Genomic DNA, 15771 nt, shown 5'->3' on the forward strand with positions numbered 1-15771 from the left:
ATATAGCAAGCGAATCGATCGAAGATGCTAGCCACTTTGTTTTACGTATGACGTATTTATCCGTATAAAGCATTTGTCCATACAATAACCTTCTTGTCTTATATTCCGGATCATTTATTCAATCGTTTATTTATTTATATTGTATTTCTCTTTGCCTTATTTATAGTAATCACTCGTGTAATGAAAAAAGTATAGTCAGTATTGTCGCGTTCGTGTAAGAATGCTTCTACTATATACTACTTCATATACTAGCTACTGCGACCAAAATACTTAGTATTAAATAATTCATGAACGTTTGAATTGGAAGGGAATTCGGATTTGATTTCGGATGCCGTCAGTAATTATACCATCGTCCTTGTATTTCGGCTAATTTTGAGAGCAAACACGTGCATCTGTGGTAGTTCACAATTACCCGAAAAAAGCATGTATTGGTGACCGCTGAGCGAGCTTTGCGGAAAGTAAAAAACCCGTACCTATTTTTAATCGATTTTTAAAACGAATCTACTACCAGTGATCTATGATAAATAAATGCCAACCAATGTGCTGAGCAACCAGTTTCTACCACTAATGTTTGATCATAGAATTTTCCCTTAGTCTTCCATCGGCATGAATTAGTACATTTATCAGCTTTCCACTGAAATTTCCAACGGTATCAATACAATTTATATTGATTCACGTCTCGGAAAGTGGATCGGGAACGATTTAAGCCCGAGCGTGAGTTCAAACTGTTGACAGAAAGTAGAATCAAATTACGTTCCGCTACAATGACATCTGTCAGCTTAAAATTTATCTACGAAGGTTTCAAACGCGTCTTGATTTAAATAGAACTAGCGACGAACTCAATCTAATATACTTTGTAATCAATTTAACAATTACATCAATTGATATTCAATAGAGAAATATATATCACAACTATCTTTATTTAAATATGTTTTTATATATTTTTGATTCGTGATAATATTGAGAGGTTACGAGGAAGTTTATAGCAAAAGTATAAGCAGTTGCCAAGAAAGAAGCTAACTAGATATAAAAAAAATAATCTTTCAGCTTCATACGCTTAATTTTAATGAATCTTTCGCAAGGCTAGAGTTAGCTGAATCCCGTGTAATATAATGAAACAGCTTTTAAAATAGACACAAATTTTACACAGATGCCTGGTGATATGAACACGTGACGTTCTTGCCACGTGAGTTGAGGCAAACTGAAGATCGGCTGAATGTGACGATATTTTTCTATTCTGCGAGAACATTAGAAGAACTGTTACTCCAATATCTGTTGTCTTTGTAAAAGCGTCCAACGGTTTAGTACATCTGGAATTTTTACGAGAGCATCTTCCTACAGTCTTTCGACACAGGACTTTTCTATAAGACTTACTATGTTACCTTTTCACAGTTTTTGTCTTTTTCAAAATATCATAAATACAGTAGTAGATGAACTCGTTCTCTATTTATTATCACTAAAATATCCTTCGTTCTTTAATAGGACTTTCTTAAATAGTTTTATAAGTAAACTACTTAATTTATTTTATAATTATTCAAAAACATTACATAGGAGTGTATTATAATATCGTAAATAGTTAAGCACAAAATTTACTAATTTTGTAGCGCCTAAGGAAAGATATAACCAGCTTATATTTAATACTAGTTTTAACTTTTAGTTTTTCACTAATTTTGATAATTTAACTTATATTTATTCATATTTTTATACCCATAGTCAAGGTTATCATACACAGGCTGATAAGAAATAGGTTTTAAATCTTTAAAGGGATGAATGTAGAGCTCCCTTTTCTGTCAATTAATATATAGGACAATACTTTTTCTGCAGACTTAATACAGCAAGAGTTATTGGTCTGTTGTATTCCAATAGAAAAAATATATTTTTCCGTATGATCACTTTATATAAGGTGATTGAAAAAAGGTGTAAATCAGTATCAGTATCAGTAAGCTTTGAATATGACAAATGTGACACCTATCTGTTTATAATGACAGTATACTATTAGTAGTATATTTATTTCTGAAAATCTAAAATTTTATTTTGCAGTAGAAGTTCAGTGACTTGATGTTTATGTAAATCTACAGTTAAAAATAACAATGAAACTATTAGTGATGAAATGAGATAAGGATAAATCATGTTGAACGGGACAACGGAGAGAGGCGGGCTGTCTCTCCAGTCGTCGCCTGTGAAGGTATCACCTTCTCCAGTGAGGGCTTCATCCAGTCCGGTTCGGACGCCATCATCCCCTTTGAAGTCTTCATTATCCAGTTCAGGCAGACAAAGGTCACCACGAAAATGTCAGTTTGCGGCGCCGGTCGAAGATACGAGGGATAAATGCGGGACTTCATGGCTTTGTCGCCGCGGCGCTACCACCGGAGAAGAATCCGAGCCTGAACGGTCTCCAGGACCAAGCACACTGCCGCAGGGCTGCGAAGAATCTGCCCCTCCTCCAAAGAACTGCTTCAGACTCGTTATGTTAGGGTAAGCATTGTTTTTAATATTACTTCTGTATCAAGGCGCATTTCTAACCCTCGTAGTTATAACTCGAAGAATGTAATTTATTTATTCATGTAAATATCCACATGAGTTCATACACGGTGACAACTCGTGTATTTTATGGGTGAAATGCTAGTAGAGACCACAACAAACTCAGAGGGCTTTTATGTCTTCACTTTTATAACATTGTTTATTTAGCTAATATGAAACAATTCATTCCCAAGTTCACTTAAAAAGGTCCTTCAAACTATAATTTTTTTATAAGGTTTTGTTAAATTAACTTCTTGATTTATTACAATGTAATTTAAGGACATTACATGGAAGTCCATGAGTTAATGATTTTATAAAGCCTGGAGAAAGGCAACAAGTTATCTTTTAGTTCTTACCTATGTCCTCGGTCCACCTTGTGGTGGGCATACCCACGTTGTGTCTACCGGCTTATGGTTGACCAGGGTTTTAAGGCGAAGTTATTAAGGTCATCCGTCTACTCTGTGCGTGCACGTCCACTGCGCTTGCACTAAACATGAACTACACTTAACATTACGACTTATATCTTAATATTGTTTGAAATTATTACGTTTATGTGTATTAGCGCGGTATATACATCTGGTGATAGGTTATTAGTGTAAAAGTTATAAAGAGGTGAAAAATGAGCTATAATCATTTGTCAATAAACATTTGCATAAAATGATTATTCTTAAATAGGTAACATTATTTTTTATTAATGAGATGCGAAAATCTAATAACTTTTGATAGTAAAAAGTCTGGAGTGTCATATAGTAAACAATTATAATTTTTAATATAGTAATCTGAATTTTGTAAATCGATTTATTAATTGTGTTAATATTACGTTTTTTATTATGCCTGAAACCATTAATTTTTGAATAGCGTACGTTCGCCCTTTCGTAGTTTTTACACCGATTTCCAATTATCTCGTAATAAGCTAATCGATATACTTAAAAATATTAAAAAAATATAAGAAAAGTGGTGAAGTACATAATGTTAGAAATATAAACAAAGATAAAAAATTCTAAATTTTTATTTATTACTGTACGCCGTCATACATTACTGTAATAGATGAATTTATAAAAAAAAATATATAATAAAGAATGGAATGCGTTGCCTTTCATATTAACAAATTCTGGCGCGAGTGATTGCTCTCGTAACGACAATAAATTAAAGCGAAGCCGGGATAATCTGTTACGGAAATTTCCTCTTGTCGTATCTTGGCGCGTATTTGTAATTTAAATGTCACTTCAATTAATCAATGTTCACATGTAATGTACAGATACATGTATTTATTAAATAGTGTACATAGTGTACACATAATCTTTAATTGTCCCCCGTCCGCTTCCAGTCAAATCATTTCTTGGTAATTTTAAAGACGCAAAAAAATTTCAATCCAAATTTTAACCTAACGGAACTATCGTTTAAAAATATCATCATTTTTTTGAAGAACATCTCTATAGGACAGATTTTCCTAAAATCTTCCTAAATTTCATGATTACCTTGAAAGGAATATGCCTTTTAAATTTCAAGTCTTTAAACATTGTGATTACGGATATATCGTAGTGACTCAGTAGATAGGTGAAAATCTTTTATAAAGATGTTAGATATGCCTCGCTAGCTTTGCGAGCTTAATGAACGCCCACTTAGACCCTCTTGCGGGTGGAATTTCGTAGAATTCTTAAATGACCTCTACTCAGCAAAAGAAATATTTCTACCAAATTTCAAGACTCCAAGTGTTATGATTCCAGAGATAAAGTGATGACTTATATATGTCTCTTTTATATATCTATACATAACTGTATATATATAGATAAAATATATTCGTTATATTACATAGAATGTTTTTTGTGGAGATGGAATTCAAAATTTGCAGTGTTGACGGGAGTTATCGTTGAATAGAAATATAAACTTGAAGTCATTCTAAAGAAATTTTCTTCCCTAGGAAAATCATTTTCCCGCAAAGATGACATAAACAAATCATAATATATTATACCACGAAAGTATGTTATTTAAAAATGGTGTGGTGTAATTGCATTCTTAAAATAATTTAAGTTTAAACGCCATTCTATCCTTTTCTATGTTCCAGGTAAAATGAGTGCATGTGAAAACATACCTACGAAATTAGTTAAGGATGCATAAACTTGACTTCTAGCACGTTTACTTTTATTTTACGTTTACTTCGCAGCTGTAGTTTCCTTAACAAAGATTAAACTTTAAGCTTCCAGTTCAAAATTATTTCATTATGTACAAACTAACATTGTTTTAACATTTTAATGTTCATTTATTTTATAGTTGCAAACGTGAGAAAGAATATATACCAATTCCTTTTTAAATATTATTAACGTAACTGAAAATATTTTAAAGACAATTTTGATTAATTGTCTCTAGAAATAGAATTTATTATTGCGGACATAATAAATAGAAGTGTGTTAAATGGGAGTGGAAACCACGAACTACTAAGCGCATGGAAGGACGTCCATCTAGATGGTGGATAGATGGCTCTATAGCAAACGATGTTAAGTTCAATAGCAAATGCATGCATGCAGGCCAATTCCTACTGTTCTTATTGAAAAAAATCTATATTCAATCTACATCATGATTGAACTAGGCATCCACATGCACTTTTGAATCTTCATTTATTTTAACACAGTAAGTAGTAAGCTGTCACCGGCTCGGCACGGTAATATGTTGAGAAACTCAACATTTGCTATTTTAAATGAAATTTAACAATTTTCCAACAATACATTATAATATTAATGATGTAAATGATTGACCAAACCAAGTTAAGCATATTCGTTTCAGTTTAGCACATTAGCATTCAGTTCCAGTTTAGCATATTATTTAGCGTTATAAACACACATTTCGATTAACTAAAAACTCTTTAATGTTTAATACAATTTTTTTTAATTTTACATTAAGAAATAGGTAATACATGTGTACTCCCAGACCCAAGAAGAATTTGTTAACTTTTTGAAGACGAATTTAAGGTGTTACATGATTATTTTTATTTATTGTAATTATCATATATCTGTTAAAAATTTTCATATAAGATTATAAATTATGGCGCATAAATAGTAGGTTATTAAAAATATATTACAAAGCTACTACTACTGTAAGAGTACCAATTTCTTTAAAAATATCTCTCAGGGAATCTCTAGTTTTTAAGATATAAACACCTCGGTGGCACTGCTCTATAATAGAATACCGTTAGAGAGAACGCTACGAAAATAACTAAAATATACGAGTCTAATTGTGTTAACGTCTGTTAATTGTGTTGTTTTATTATTTGCAAAACCGGCCGTGCTGAGTTTACATCTGAATGAGAGACGATGGTTCCACTGAAGTTTGGACATTCTACGGCTGGAATGATGATAGTGATATATCAGAAGTAGCCGGGGTCGATGATATATTTGTGCAAGAATTTTCCTTTTCAATTTTTGAAAGAGTTTAGTAATGCCAATGTGTTAAAAAAGACAAATCTGTAAGAAATCTCTATTAACGACAGGCCGTAATGTATAGGGTGGGCCTGAAATTTTTGCAAATAGCAACACGACACACAAATAATAGTCGATTACAGGAGTGCCAACGGCGAGACGGAGCACATCTCGACGATGTAAATTTTTAAAAAAATAAATTTTAATAAATGATAATTACAGTAAATAAATCATAAACAAAATAGCATTTGTACTTTTATTTCTACACATGTTTCAAAAGTGCAAATATTTATGGCCCACCCTATATAATCACATTCATTTACTTCGTTATATTTTTGTATATGTGTATTACATAACATTTACTTCGTGTATAACATTTACTTCGTTATATTTTTGTTTATGTATGAGAAAAAGAAGATAGTTGTTTTCAATTCTTGTTTTCTTTTTATAAAAGCGGTTTTTAGCGCGTATAGGCCTATCTATATTATACCCTATGTACTTGGGATTCTATGATATCCAATTAGAAATCAGATACATAAACGAACAAAACTAACCGACGTGGCTCTGCGGACTGTTAAGTTGAAATGGCAAGGAGCAAGCCCGATAATGTGCAGATAGATTGCCGATAGGGTCTTAGGGTGTGGAGATCGTGAACCGGCAAGAGTAGCTTATCTTATTTTGCCCATAATTTGGACATATAATCTTGCACAACTGGTTCTTGTGAAAATTTGTGGGGAAGGCCTATGTGTAACAGTACACGCCCTACAGCTGAAAAAATAATCATGAATTGTTTGTCTACAAATTCAATTAATCTTTCATAATTATTTCAACTATAAGACGTCCACAGCTGAATAATTGCGATACTGTTTTTATGGCTTGTAATGTAAATTAGTTTATTGACTTTTTTTACTTAATTCTCAAATGTCTCCGTTACACTGTTTATAACCTCAAAAACACCATAGAGAAGTCTCATTGTTTTCTGATTCGTTTAAAAATGAAACGCAAGCCGATATTTCAAATAACAATATCCGAGAGATAACAAAGTTAGAAGCGAATTTGAACGGCAGATGCGACGCACGTTAATAAAGGCTTCGTTATTATCGCCCTAATTGGAATGGGCCGGTACCATGTTAACATGCCGATGAACCGAAACGATTTGCTCTTTGTCGATTGCCGATAGGGCTTGACAGTTTTTGTAATAGGTGTTATGAATGCAGTTATTGTATCTTGTTATTATGAAAAATGTTAATAACAAATTTAAATTAAAAATTTATTATTCGATACCTTAATAAAAATACCAATAAATAATAAAAAAAGACGAAATAGCTTCGGTCATTTTCTTGAGAAAGTATTTCTTTATTTCTTTATTTACTTTATTGGAGAAGAACAGTAACAAAAGGCAGTAAGAAATTACAAACTTTGAAATATAAATTTAGTTACAATTGTTACCTTATCTCACTAAGAACATTTAATGAATCAAAGTCAAATAATAATGACACAAAACACAAACATAGGATCCAAACCAAACAAGGATCAATATACCAGAACATTCTGCAAAACAGACAGTAATAATTATGAGTCACAGCAAGCAGTCACATTCCAATGAGGTTTAAATTGTATTGTGTATATCCAATAATTTAGAACGAAATTGTCTTTTAAATGATACAAGAGAGCAAGAGAATATATCAATATCACTAATATACGAATTGTGGAGGTCACACATTCTACATAAGGGTGCACGTTTACCGATATTTGTCTTAGCAGTTGATAAAAAGAAGAGAGATTTAAAACGCATTCTAGCTGCAGGAATTCGAAAATTTACCTCGGACAATAGTTCCGAACAATTAACATAGCCAGCACAAATATTTTTAAATCTATTCTCATCGAGCATAATAAACAGTTTTAAGTTTTTAGTTCTACGCCATCTCTAATCCTGTGAAACTATAAATACCATGTGTTCAGGGTAATTGCTTACCTAGTATTGCTATAGTTTTGACTTGCGTGTTTGTCTATGGGCCGAAACGAATGTCTATCAAAAGATTGAATGTCGGTAACATGAGATTAATAAAATTAATAAATGGATAAGTGAGAAAATAAAATATTAAATGTTAATAATTTTATGCAACAATTAAGGTTTGACGTCGATTTATGGGACACTCCGGACTTATGCTGTCGTTAATGCACGGTATAGCCAGCCTATCTAAAATTAATAGTTTCTCAAATAAAAAAATACGCAATGATAATATATTTATTGTAGTCAGAAAAAGTGATTTCTATATTCGGATTAATATATTTTAAATTTAATTATTGTTTACTATCTGTCCTTGCCGACTTTGTACTGCTATAAGTTACTTGCCTATCGCAAACCAATAGAAAAAATATTTTTTCCATAGTAATCACTTTATATTGAATGATTGGAAATAGTTGTAAATACTTTAAAGCTTTTTGCTGACAAATGATGAATATATAATCCAGAGAGCTTCCACACTTAAACCAATCACCCTGTGTATATAAAAATCACCGGTATTATGATGGATATATGTTGTAACTTTTTTATGAGTACGTTTGAGAGTAGCACTTTCGAAGAATTACATACAAGATTATGATTATTCACAACCGTCGGTATAGAATTTAGTAAGGAAACAGGAATATCCCGAGAAAAATAAGAATCTATGTCACTCGATGTAACTTTAGAATCAAAGCGCACTCTATCTCTCAACCCGGAAAATCTTTCAAAGTATATTTATGTCCCTGCTTTGGAAACATTATAACAATTCAATACCATCACCACCATGTCAGCCGATAGATGGCTATTGTAAGACAAAGACATTCAAAGATTGCTATGATGAATGGTCAGGCGCTGCCAACATCTAGGGACTTCCCACGTCGTTAACTATGTCATCGGTCAACCTCGGGGACCAATCCTCACCACGTCCATCCGCTTGCAATTCTTCGAGTTACATCGGTGACTTTTATTCTTCTACGTATCTCCTCGTTTTTAATGACTTAGATTATATAAGTGATTATATAATTATATTATTTTACCCACAGATCAGCGCGTGTGGGAAAGACATCTCTTGTCTCACGTTTCCTGGGTACAAAGTTCGAAGACAGCTACACTCCGACAATAGAAGATTTCCATCGCAAGCTTTATCGGATACGCGGTGAAGTTTACCAACTGGACTTATTGGATACGTCCGGGAACCATCCTTTCCCCGCAATGAGAAGACTGTCTTTTCTAACAGGTAACTTTTTTTTGGCCAATAACCTCAGCTCATAAGCGATATTTTTTATTTGTCACACTCGTCTATTTCCTCTAACATACCTTTTGACTTACGTGTGGTTTGCTATTCAATAGGTCTTAAATCAATTATATATGCCGTTGCCTTTTTATTTTTAGGTTACAATTTATTTATTGTTTATATTAAAATTGGTAATTTTATTGTGCTATCTATCAGTATGATGCGGCCGTTTTGACTCTCATACCATTATGTTTTATTCATCGCATTTATGGACTATATATATATCAAACAATATATAATAATAAGCAATATCCAAACTAATCATGCATAGCGTCGTTTTGTAGGTTATGTCAAGACCTTTCAAATTATGTATAGTATTGCCAGATACGAGCTCTGTAGCGCTTTGTACATAGCCGCGAAATTCAAAAGACAAAAAGGCGGAAGGGAGATATTTGACAACCTATTATTAAGCGGGGGTAGCACAGCGATAGAGAATTGAAATTTGCCATCCTAGGTCGCGGGTTCGATTTCATAGATACAATCTTGTATAATTAACGCTTTGTGCATTAACTATATAGGATTGCCACTGCTCACAAGTAAATTTCCACAGAATGGGCAGCAGCGTCCTCTGCGTGCTATAATACCACACTGCGATCCCCAACCCGCCTGCCAAGCGTGGCGATTATGATATATACCCCCATAGATGTCTTTGTAGAGGCCTATACCTTGCAGTGAACGTTTATTTTTCACTTATAATATTAGTGTTAACGTTTGTCAAAACTGTAAATAAAACAACACACACTGCTTCACAAACGCATTTCTAAAAAGTCGGTATCAGCAAAAAATATAACGAACAATTTATTTTGTCAGTGTAATCTTTATTAACGAATTATTTACGAAGTAATGCGGCGTCCATAGAGAGCTATATATTAGTATTCGTACGTTCCTTACTTTTATTTTACTCTCGTCTATCGACCTTAATTATCGCTGTGTTTTTTCCTCTGCCTTTTCTCAGATCTTGTTTATTATAATAGTTTTTAGTTTTTATAACAAATGGATCAAGATATGTACTATATTTTGAACATTATTAAAAATAAAGTATCGTTTATGAAGGCTAATAAAATTATTAGTCAGCACTACGAAGAGCATTCTGCAATATTTTTTTTTTTCAGTTATAAATAACGAGTTTTAGTGCCAATAGCCGGTAATCGGGGCTTCTGTTTTAAAATAACAGAACAGCCTACTTTGATATTTATAAATTTATTTCGTATTGTCAAAAGTTATATGTCTGTCGCAGTCTAATCGAGAAAAATATACGAGTAAAATATTTTTATTGCGATGATCATTTCATTTATTTATTTAATGTATTTAAAAGTTTTTTTTTATTAATTCTAATTTGTATCGCTAGTGTTTTTATTACAATTTTCGTACTGAGCGCAGACAGTTGGGAGAGGGTTGCCGCTATTTTATACGGATTTTTCTTCTCCCAGCTGCGAGGCACGACAGCGTTTTATCATTATTTACAACTTTTCTTATACAATTTTTTCTTATAGGTAAATACAGCTAAAATTTACACATATTTACAATACAATTTGGAAGTTTCACTTGGTTATACATTAGATGGTACATTATTTTATTTCAATTCGCTGCCCAAGCGGTACAGACTTTAAAAATATTACATACGCAAATAGTTTGTCTGTATGTCGTTGAAGATTATTAGAAAAAAAATACAGATCATTCGTTTTGTAATTATTTTTTCGTATACAACAAAAAATGTTGTAAATTATGTAGTCGGTATGAATTGGTTTAAGTTGAAGGTTACTTAAACAAAGTGTCAAGCTACCATTTGTTGCCCTGCCAGACTTTACATTGTTAATAGTTTTTGCCAACGACAGTATCTTATAGAAAAAATAAATATATCATTTTTCAGGGTCATAACTTAATTTATTGATTTATTGACTTAATAATAACAAAATTCATTTACATAAAAAGTTTTTTTTTATTGTATTTTTTACATTTTTGTTCGTTTTCAATTTAATTTTGTGTCCGAAAAGAAATGTTTTTTTTTTTTGATAATTTTCTTTGCAATTATTTGACTTAAAACAATCTTCTTCGTGCCTTAAAAATATAACAAAAAAATATATTCAAATCGATCAAACTATACATTCGCCCCTTTAAAACTTTTACACTTATAACCAATCATACATATATTATATTTAATAATTAAATGATTACATCTTATAGAATTATATCGAGTGTTTTAAATTTTTGATAGGTGACCTGTTCGTTCTGGTATTCTCAATGGAAAGCCGGGAATCCTTTGAAGAAGTTATCCGCCTTCGCGAGCAGATCCTGGAGACAAAGGCCAGTGCGACCAGCGGCAGCAGTCGGGGACGAAAGCAGGCGCCCAGGGTCCCTATGGCTATAGCGGGCAATAAATGCGATAGAGATCTCAAGTAAGTTTATTGAAGATGTTAGCAAAATAATTCCAAGAAATAAATGGCTGACCTACAGAGGTTAATTTATTAAATATTGAATTAATAAAAAAAGGTTTTTTGTGTTTCATGTGGATTTTTGATATACTTTTAAGTTTAAGGATAAAATTGATCAAAACATGAGAATGTCGATGTTACAACCAAAATATTTTTGTTGCTAAGGGCGTTTTCTATAGTTAGAATATATTTTTACTAAATATCTTTATTAAAACTAGAAATAACTAATTCTTAAAATTTAATACTAGACATTACAAATACGTTTACCGTTATTGTACATACGTTTATCCGAAGCAAGTCAGTTAAATCTGTTCCTTCCGAGGTTATATATTAGTTGTGTATGTTATTCTGATTGGCCAGACGATATTACTTGATTCAACGAGTAAACCCTCATCCTTTTTTAATTACAAGGTTATTTGTTTTATTTTAATTTTGTGTAAAGCAATTGTTTAAACTAGGTACATGACTATATGTCCTAAACCATATTAAAAACAATTCTTTTTTACTTACATATTTTATGAATCCCTAATTAGTTTAACTACTGTCAGTTTTAACTATAATAAGTAACAATTATTTTTTTGGTAAAACTAAATAAGTCAGTGATAAGTTCTAGTTTTAACCTTGTGTTTTAATGTGACGTCGATACTTATAAAACAGAAACTATAATTAATGGTGTTTAATTTTAAATTAACACTTTTGTACAGGACTGTCCAACCCGAGGAAGCAACCGCATATTGTGCCACACAAGATTCAGCCTGTGTGTTCGTAGAAACATCGGCAAAGAAGAACTATCACGTGGACGATTTATTTTACGAATTATTCGTTGTAGCAAATGTACCTTTGGAAATGGCGCCGAATCACCACAAGCGGGTGAGCACAGCGTTTGGGAGTCCTTGCACCCTACCCCCCACTAGTAGCCAAAGTAGCAGAAGTAAAAAATGCACCCTGTCTATAAAGAGAAGGTTGTCAGATGCCTGCGGCGTGGTCGCCCCGAATGTCAGACGACCGAGTATTCGCACTGATCTCATGATCATGAGGACGAAGACATGTGCCAAGGGGGACGGAGACAGTGCGAGCGGTAGCCCAAAACTCACCCTAAACAGACTGGTCAGGACAAGCGGACAGAATGACAAGAGAAGTTGCAGCATTCAGTGATATTTGATTAAAGGCCCTATATATTTTACGCATTGGCTTAAGTGTCGTGTAAACAAATATGTTTGTAAAAGATCGGTTATATATAATTTCAATTAATGTTACAAAATCATACTCTGTATTTTTTTAACAATCCAATAACACTTTGATAATATAAATTAATATTTTATTTTGTATATGAAACAGGTAAGCTGTATCAGTGTCATTTAAAAAAGAACAAAAATGTATATTTGCCTATTGTAGACGTACACAGCCTTGGTCATAATTATGCTAGCTTATATCTAAACGTCAATAATAAAACAGGACGCGAACAATCTATTGTCCTCGTGTGATAAAATAATTATAGCCAAGAGATAATATATTATTTTTTTAATTATTCCCTCTTCAACAAAAGCTTAAATAAAGCCAATTATATAGACGTAAATATTTTTATTAATCAAATAAAAGTTAATGTAAACTGAACATAATATAGTAATGCTTAGTTTGAAGTGAAGCTTTTAGTCGATTTCATTTCCAAACCGCTAATGAATTTTTAATTTCGAGCGTTCTTTAAAATGTACATAAATATACAGACGCAAGATTAAGCTTATCTCCTTAATAATAATTTAGATAAGCATTTTAGTTTAAAAATAGTTCATTATTTCAGATTCGCATCTGTTTATGTCAACGCCTAAATTTTAATTAAATTTTAATTTTGGCGGTCAAAAATGGTGTTCCAATAAAGTATAAGGTGTTGTTAAAATATAAACCCATAAAGAGATTCGTAATGTTTTGTCTCTTTTGAACTTAAAGTGGATATTTCAATATTTAATGGTGACTTGGATTAGAATACAGATAACATATGTAGGCATGTTCGATGCAAAACTTGTAAAATCTTTCATATCATCTTTTACAGTAATTTTTTTTTTTTTGGTAAAATTCTTATAATGGGACCAAACATTATGTACTAAAATTGTTTAAAATTTACATTGTAAAAATTATTTACCTTTCCCTATGATAATTTAAAACTTTGTATTGCTTTAAGATTATATCATCATTTTGGAAATATGTTTAATTTTTACGCGAGTATATTTAACAAAAATATTTATCAACTTATATGCATATCTTACTATGTGTCTATGTTAAAACTTTTCTCATAAATAACTAAGGCGAACAATGCGTCAAAAACATGCCTTTTTTAATATAATATGAAGAGGCATAAAAAATATTTAGAAATGTGTTAACAATTGTTTGTATATATACTTTTTCCTGTCTACTATTTCATGCAAATAAAATCAAATTATGTTGTCGCATTTGACGTTTTTATTAAATTAAAATTCAAAATATCTTTATTGATGTAGGCATTTATATGAACCTTTAAGTCATCAATTGTTTTAACATTATCTGTCAATCCATGGATTGGAATGCTTTACGAGAATAACCTGCCCGAAACTTAACAGTTGCTCTTTTTTAATTATTTTTAGCAACGTTTAATGTATACTTTATATCAAACCTGTAACCAAAAAACCAAATGCCAAACATTTCGATTTTTAAGAAAAATCTCAGTCCCACTATCCCCATTTTTCTATAGGACGAGTAGAAAGTCCACACCACCCTTACTTCGTAGATTTTTTTTTGGAGGCATAACAAGCGTTTCGATTCACGTTTCTAATCCGCACATCCTGGATATGGAAAGATCAGGAAAAATTAAAGGAATATTAGAATTTGTGAAGAATAAAAGATGAATGAATAAATAACATACTAAATGAATAAATAGATGAAGATGCAATTATATATATATTATATATATATTTATAAATTTTGTAAAAATAGTCTCTGTATACCCATGACGTACGAGACGTGACGTACGAGAGGCCTTCAAAAATAAACGCCATTTATTAAAAAAAAGAGACTGTCAGCTTCATTATTTCCCGACTATTGTAACCCAGGTTTGTTTTTTTTTAATAGTTTTACATACGAAGTTTCCTCTAACATAATCAAAGACTCATCATTTCATCATCATTTCTATTAACAATTTCTAGACAAAGGGGGAAATCCTGCATAGAACGCCTGGGAATGGAGGGCCCACGCAGTGTCACAGTGCAGCACTTACTAACCCAGGTCTCTTTAGGGTCAGAGTACCTGCTGAGTTGACAAGCTTTATCTTCGAAAACGTCACTTTCCATTAAGCGAGTTGGTGATCAAACGCGGACAAGTAAGCGTTAAAATGAAAACATATAATTCAATAATTTTAACTAGGGAAATCGAAACAGGTTAAATTTTTCACAGCCGTAAACAATCGTGAATTTAAATTTTTATTTTCTTAATCTTATTTTCACTTGTTAAGCTAAAAATTAAGAGGCGAACATGAAGCCTAGTGTTATTCATGATCAGTAAAATATTGAATTGAAGCGAGGAAAAGATTTGGACAATGGTAGGTCATCGGTAAAAGTCTGAAAATGCGATCGTAGGTCTCGGGATCGATTCCCGAGATACAATCTTATATAATTATCACTTTATGCATTAATTACATAGGATTGCCACTGCTCAAAAACAAGTTTCCATAGAATAGGTATCAGCGCCATCCTGGTGTATTCTCCCGCAGAAACAACGACGACAGGCCTGCTATAAATAAGAATAATAGCGGTAAAATCATAGTTAAATAAATTTTTAGCTATATATTTACACATGTATATATATAGCTAAAAAGCTGGGAGAACATTTAGAAAGATATATTTAAATAGGATTGTTATTTGCAGTTATTCCATATTACAGGTTATGTTTTACAATATATCAATAACGTAAATCACGGAGAACAAAAATGGTATTTAATTAAAAAATAATAAAACGATAAATAAAAAGTTGAAATATGACAAAAATATTTATATACAATTAATAACATTACATTCACAGTATACGGAAAATGAGCATGTAATTAAATAAAATTGAAAAATAAATAGAATTTAATTTTTT

The 15771-nt window shown here is 31.8% G+C and overlaps 1 protein-coding gene across 1 annotated transcript; it reads left to right on the forward strand.

Annotated features, from left to right (window-relative positions):
* The first annotated feature begins 2128 nt into the window (after window positions 1–2128).
* On the forward strand, window positions 2129–12822 carry LOC137919477 (GTP-binding protein Rhes). Its single transcript, XM_068762563.1, has 4 exons — window positions 2129–2475; window positions 8985–9178; window positions 11451–11631; window positions 12372–12822. The coding sequence occupies exons 1-4, from the start codon at window positions 2129–2131 to the stop codon at window positions 12820–12822; spliced, it is 1173 nt and encodes a 390-aa protein (XP_068618664.1).
* Window positions 12823–15771: the final 2949 nt, after the last annotated feature.

This window comes from Battus philenor, unplaced genomic scaffold, assembly GCF_028537555.1.
Source record: "Battus philenor isolate CCGP_79_NKW_IND1 unplaced genomic scaffold, ilBatPhil1.0.hap1 SCAF_16, whole genome shotgun sequence".
NCBI classification, from domain to species: Eukaryota; Metazoa; Arthropoda; class Insecta; order Lepidoptera; family Papilionidae; genus Battus; species Battus philenor.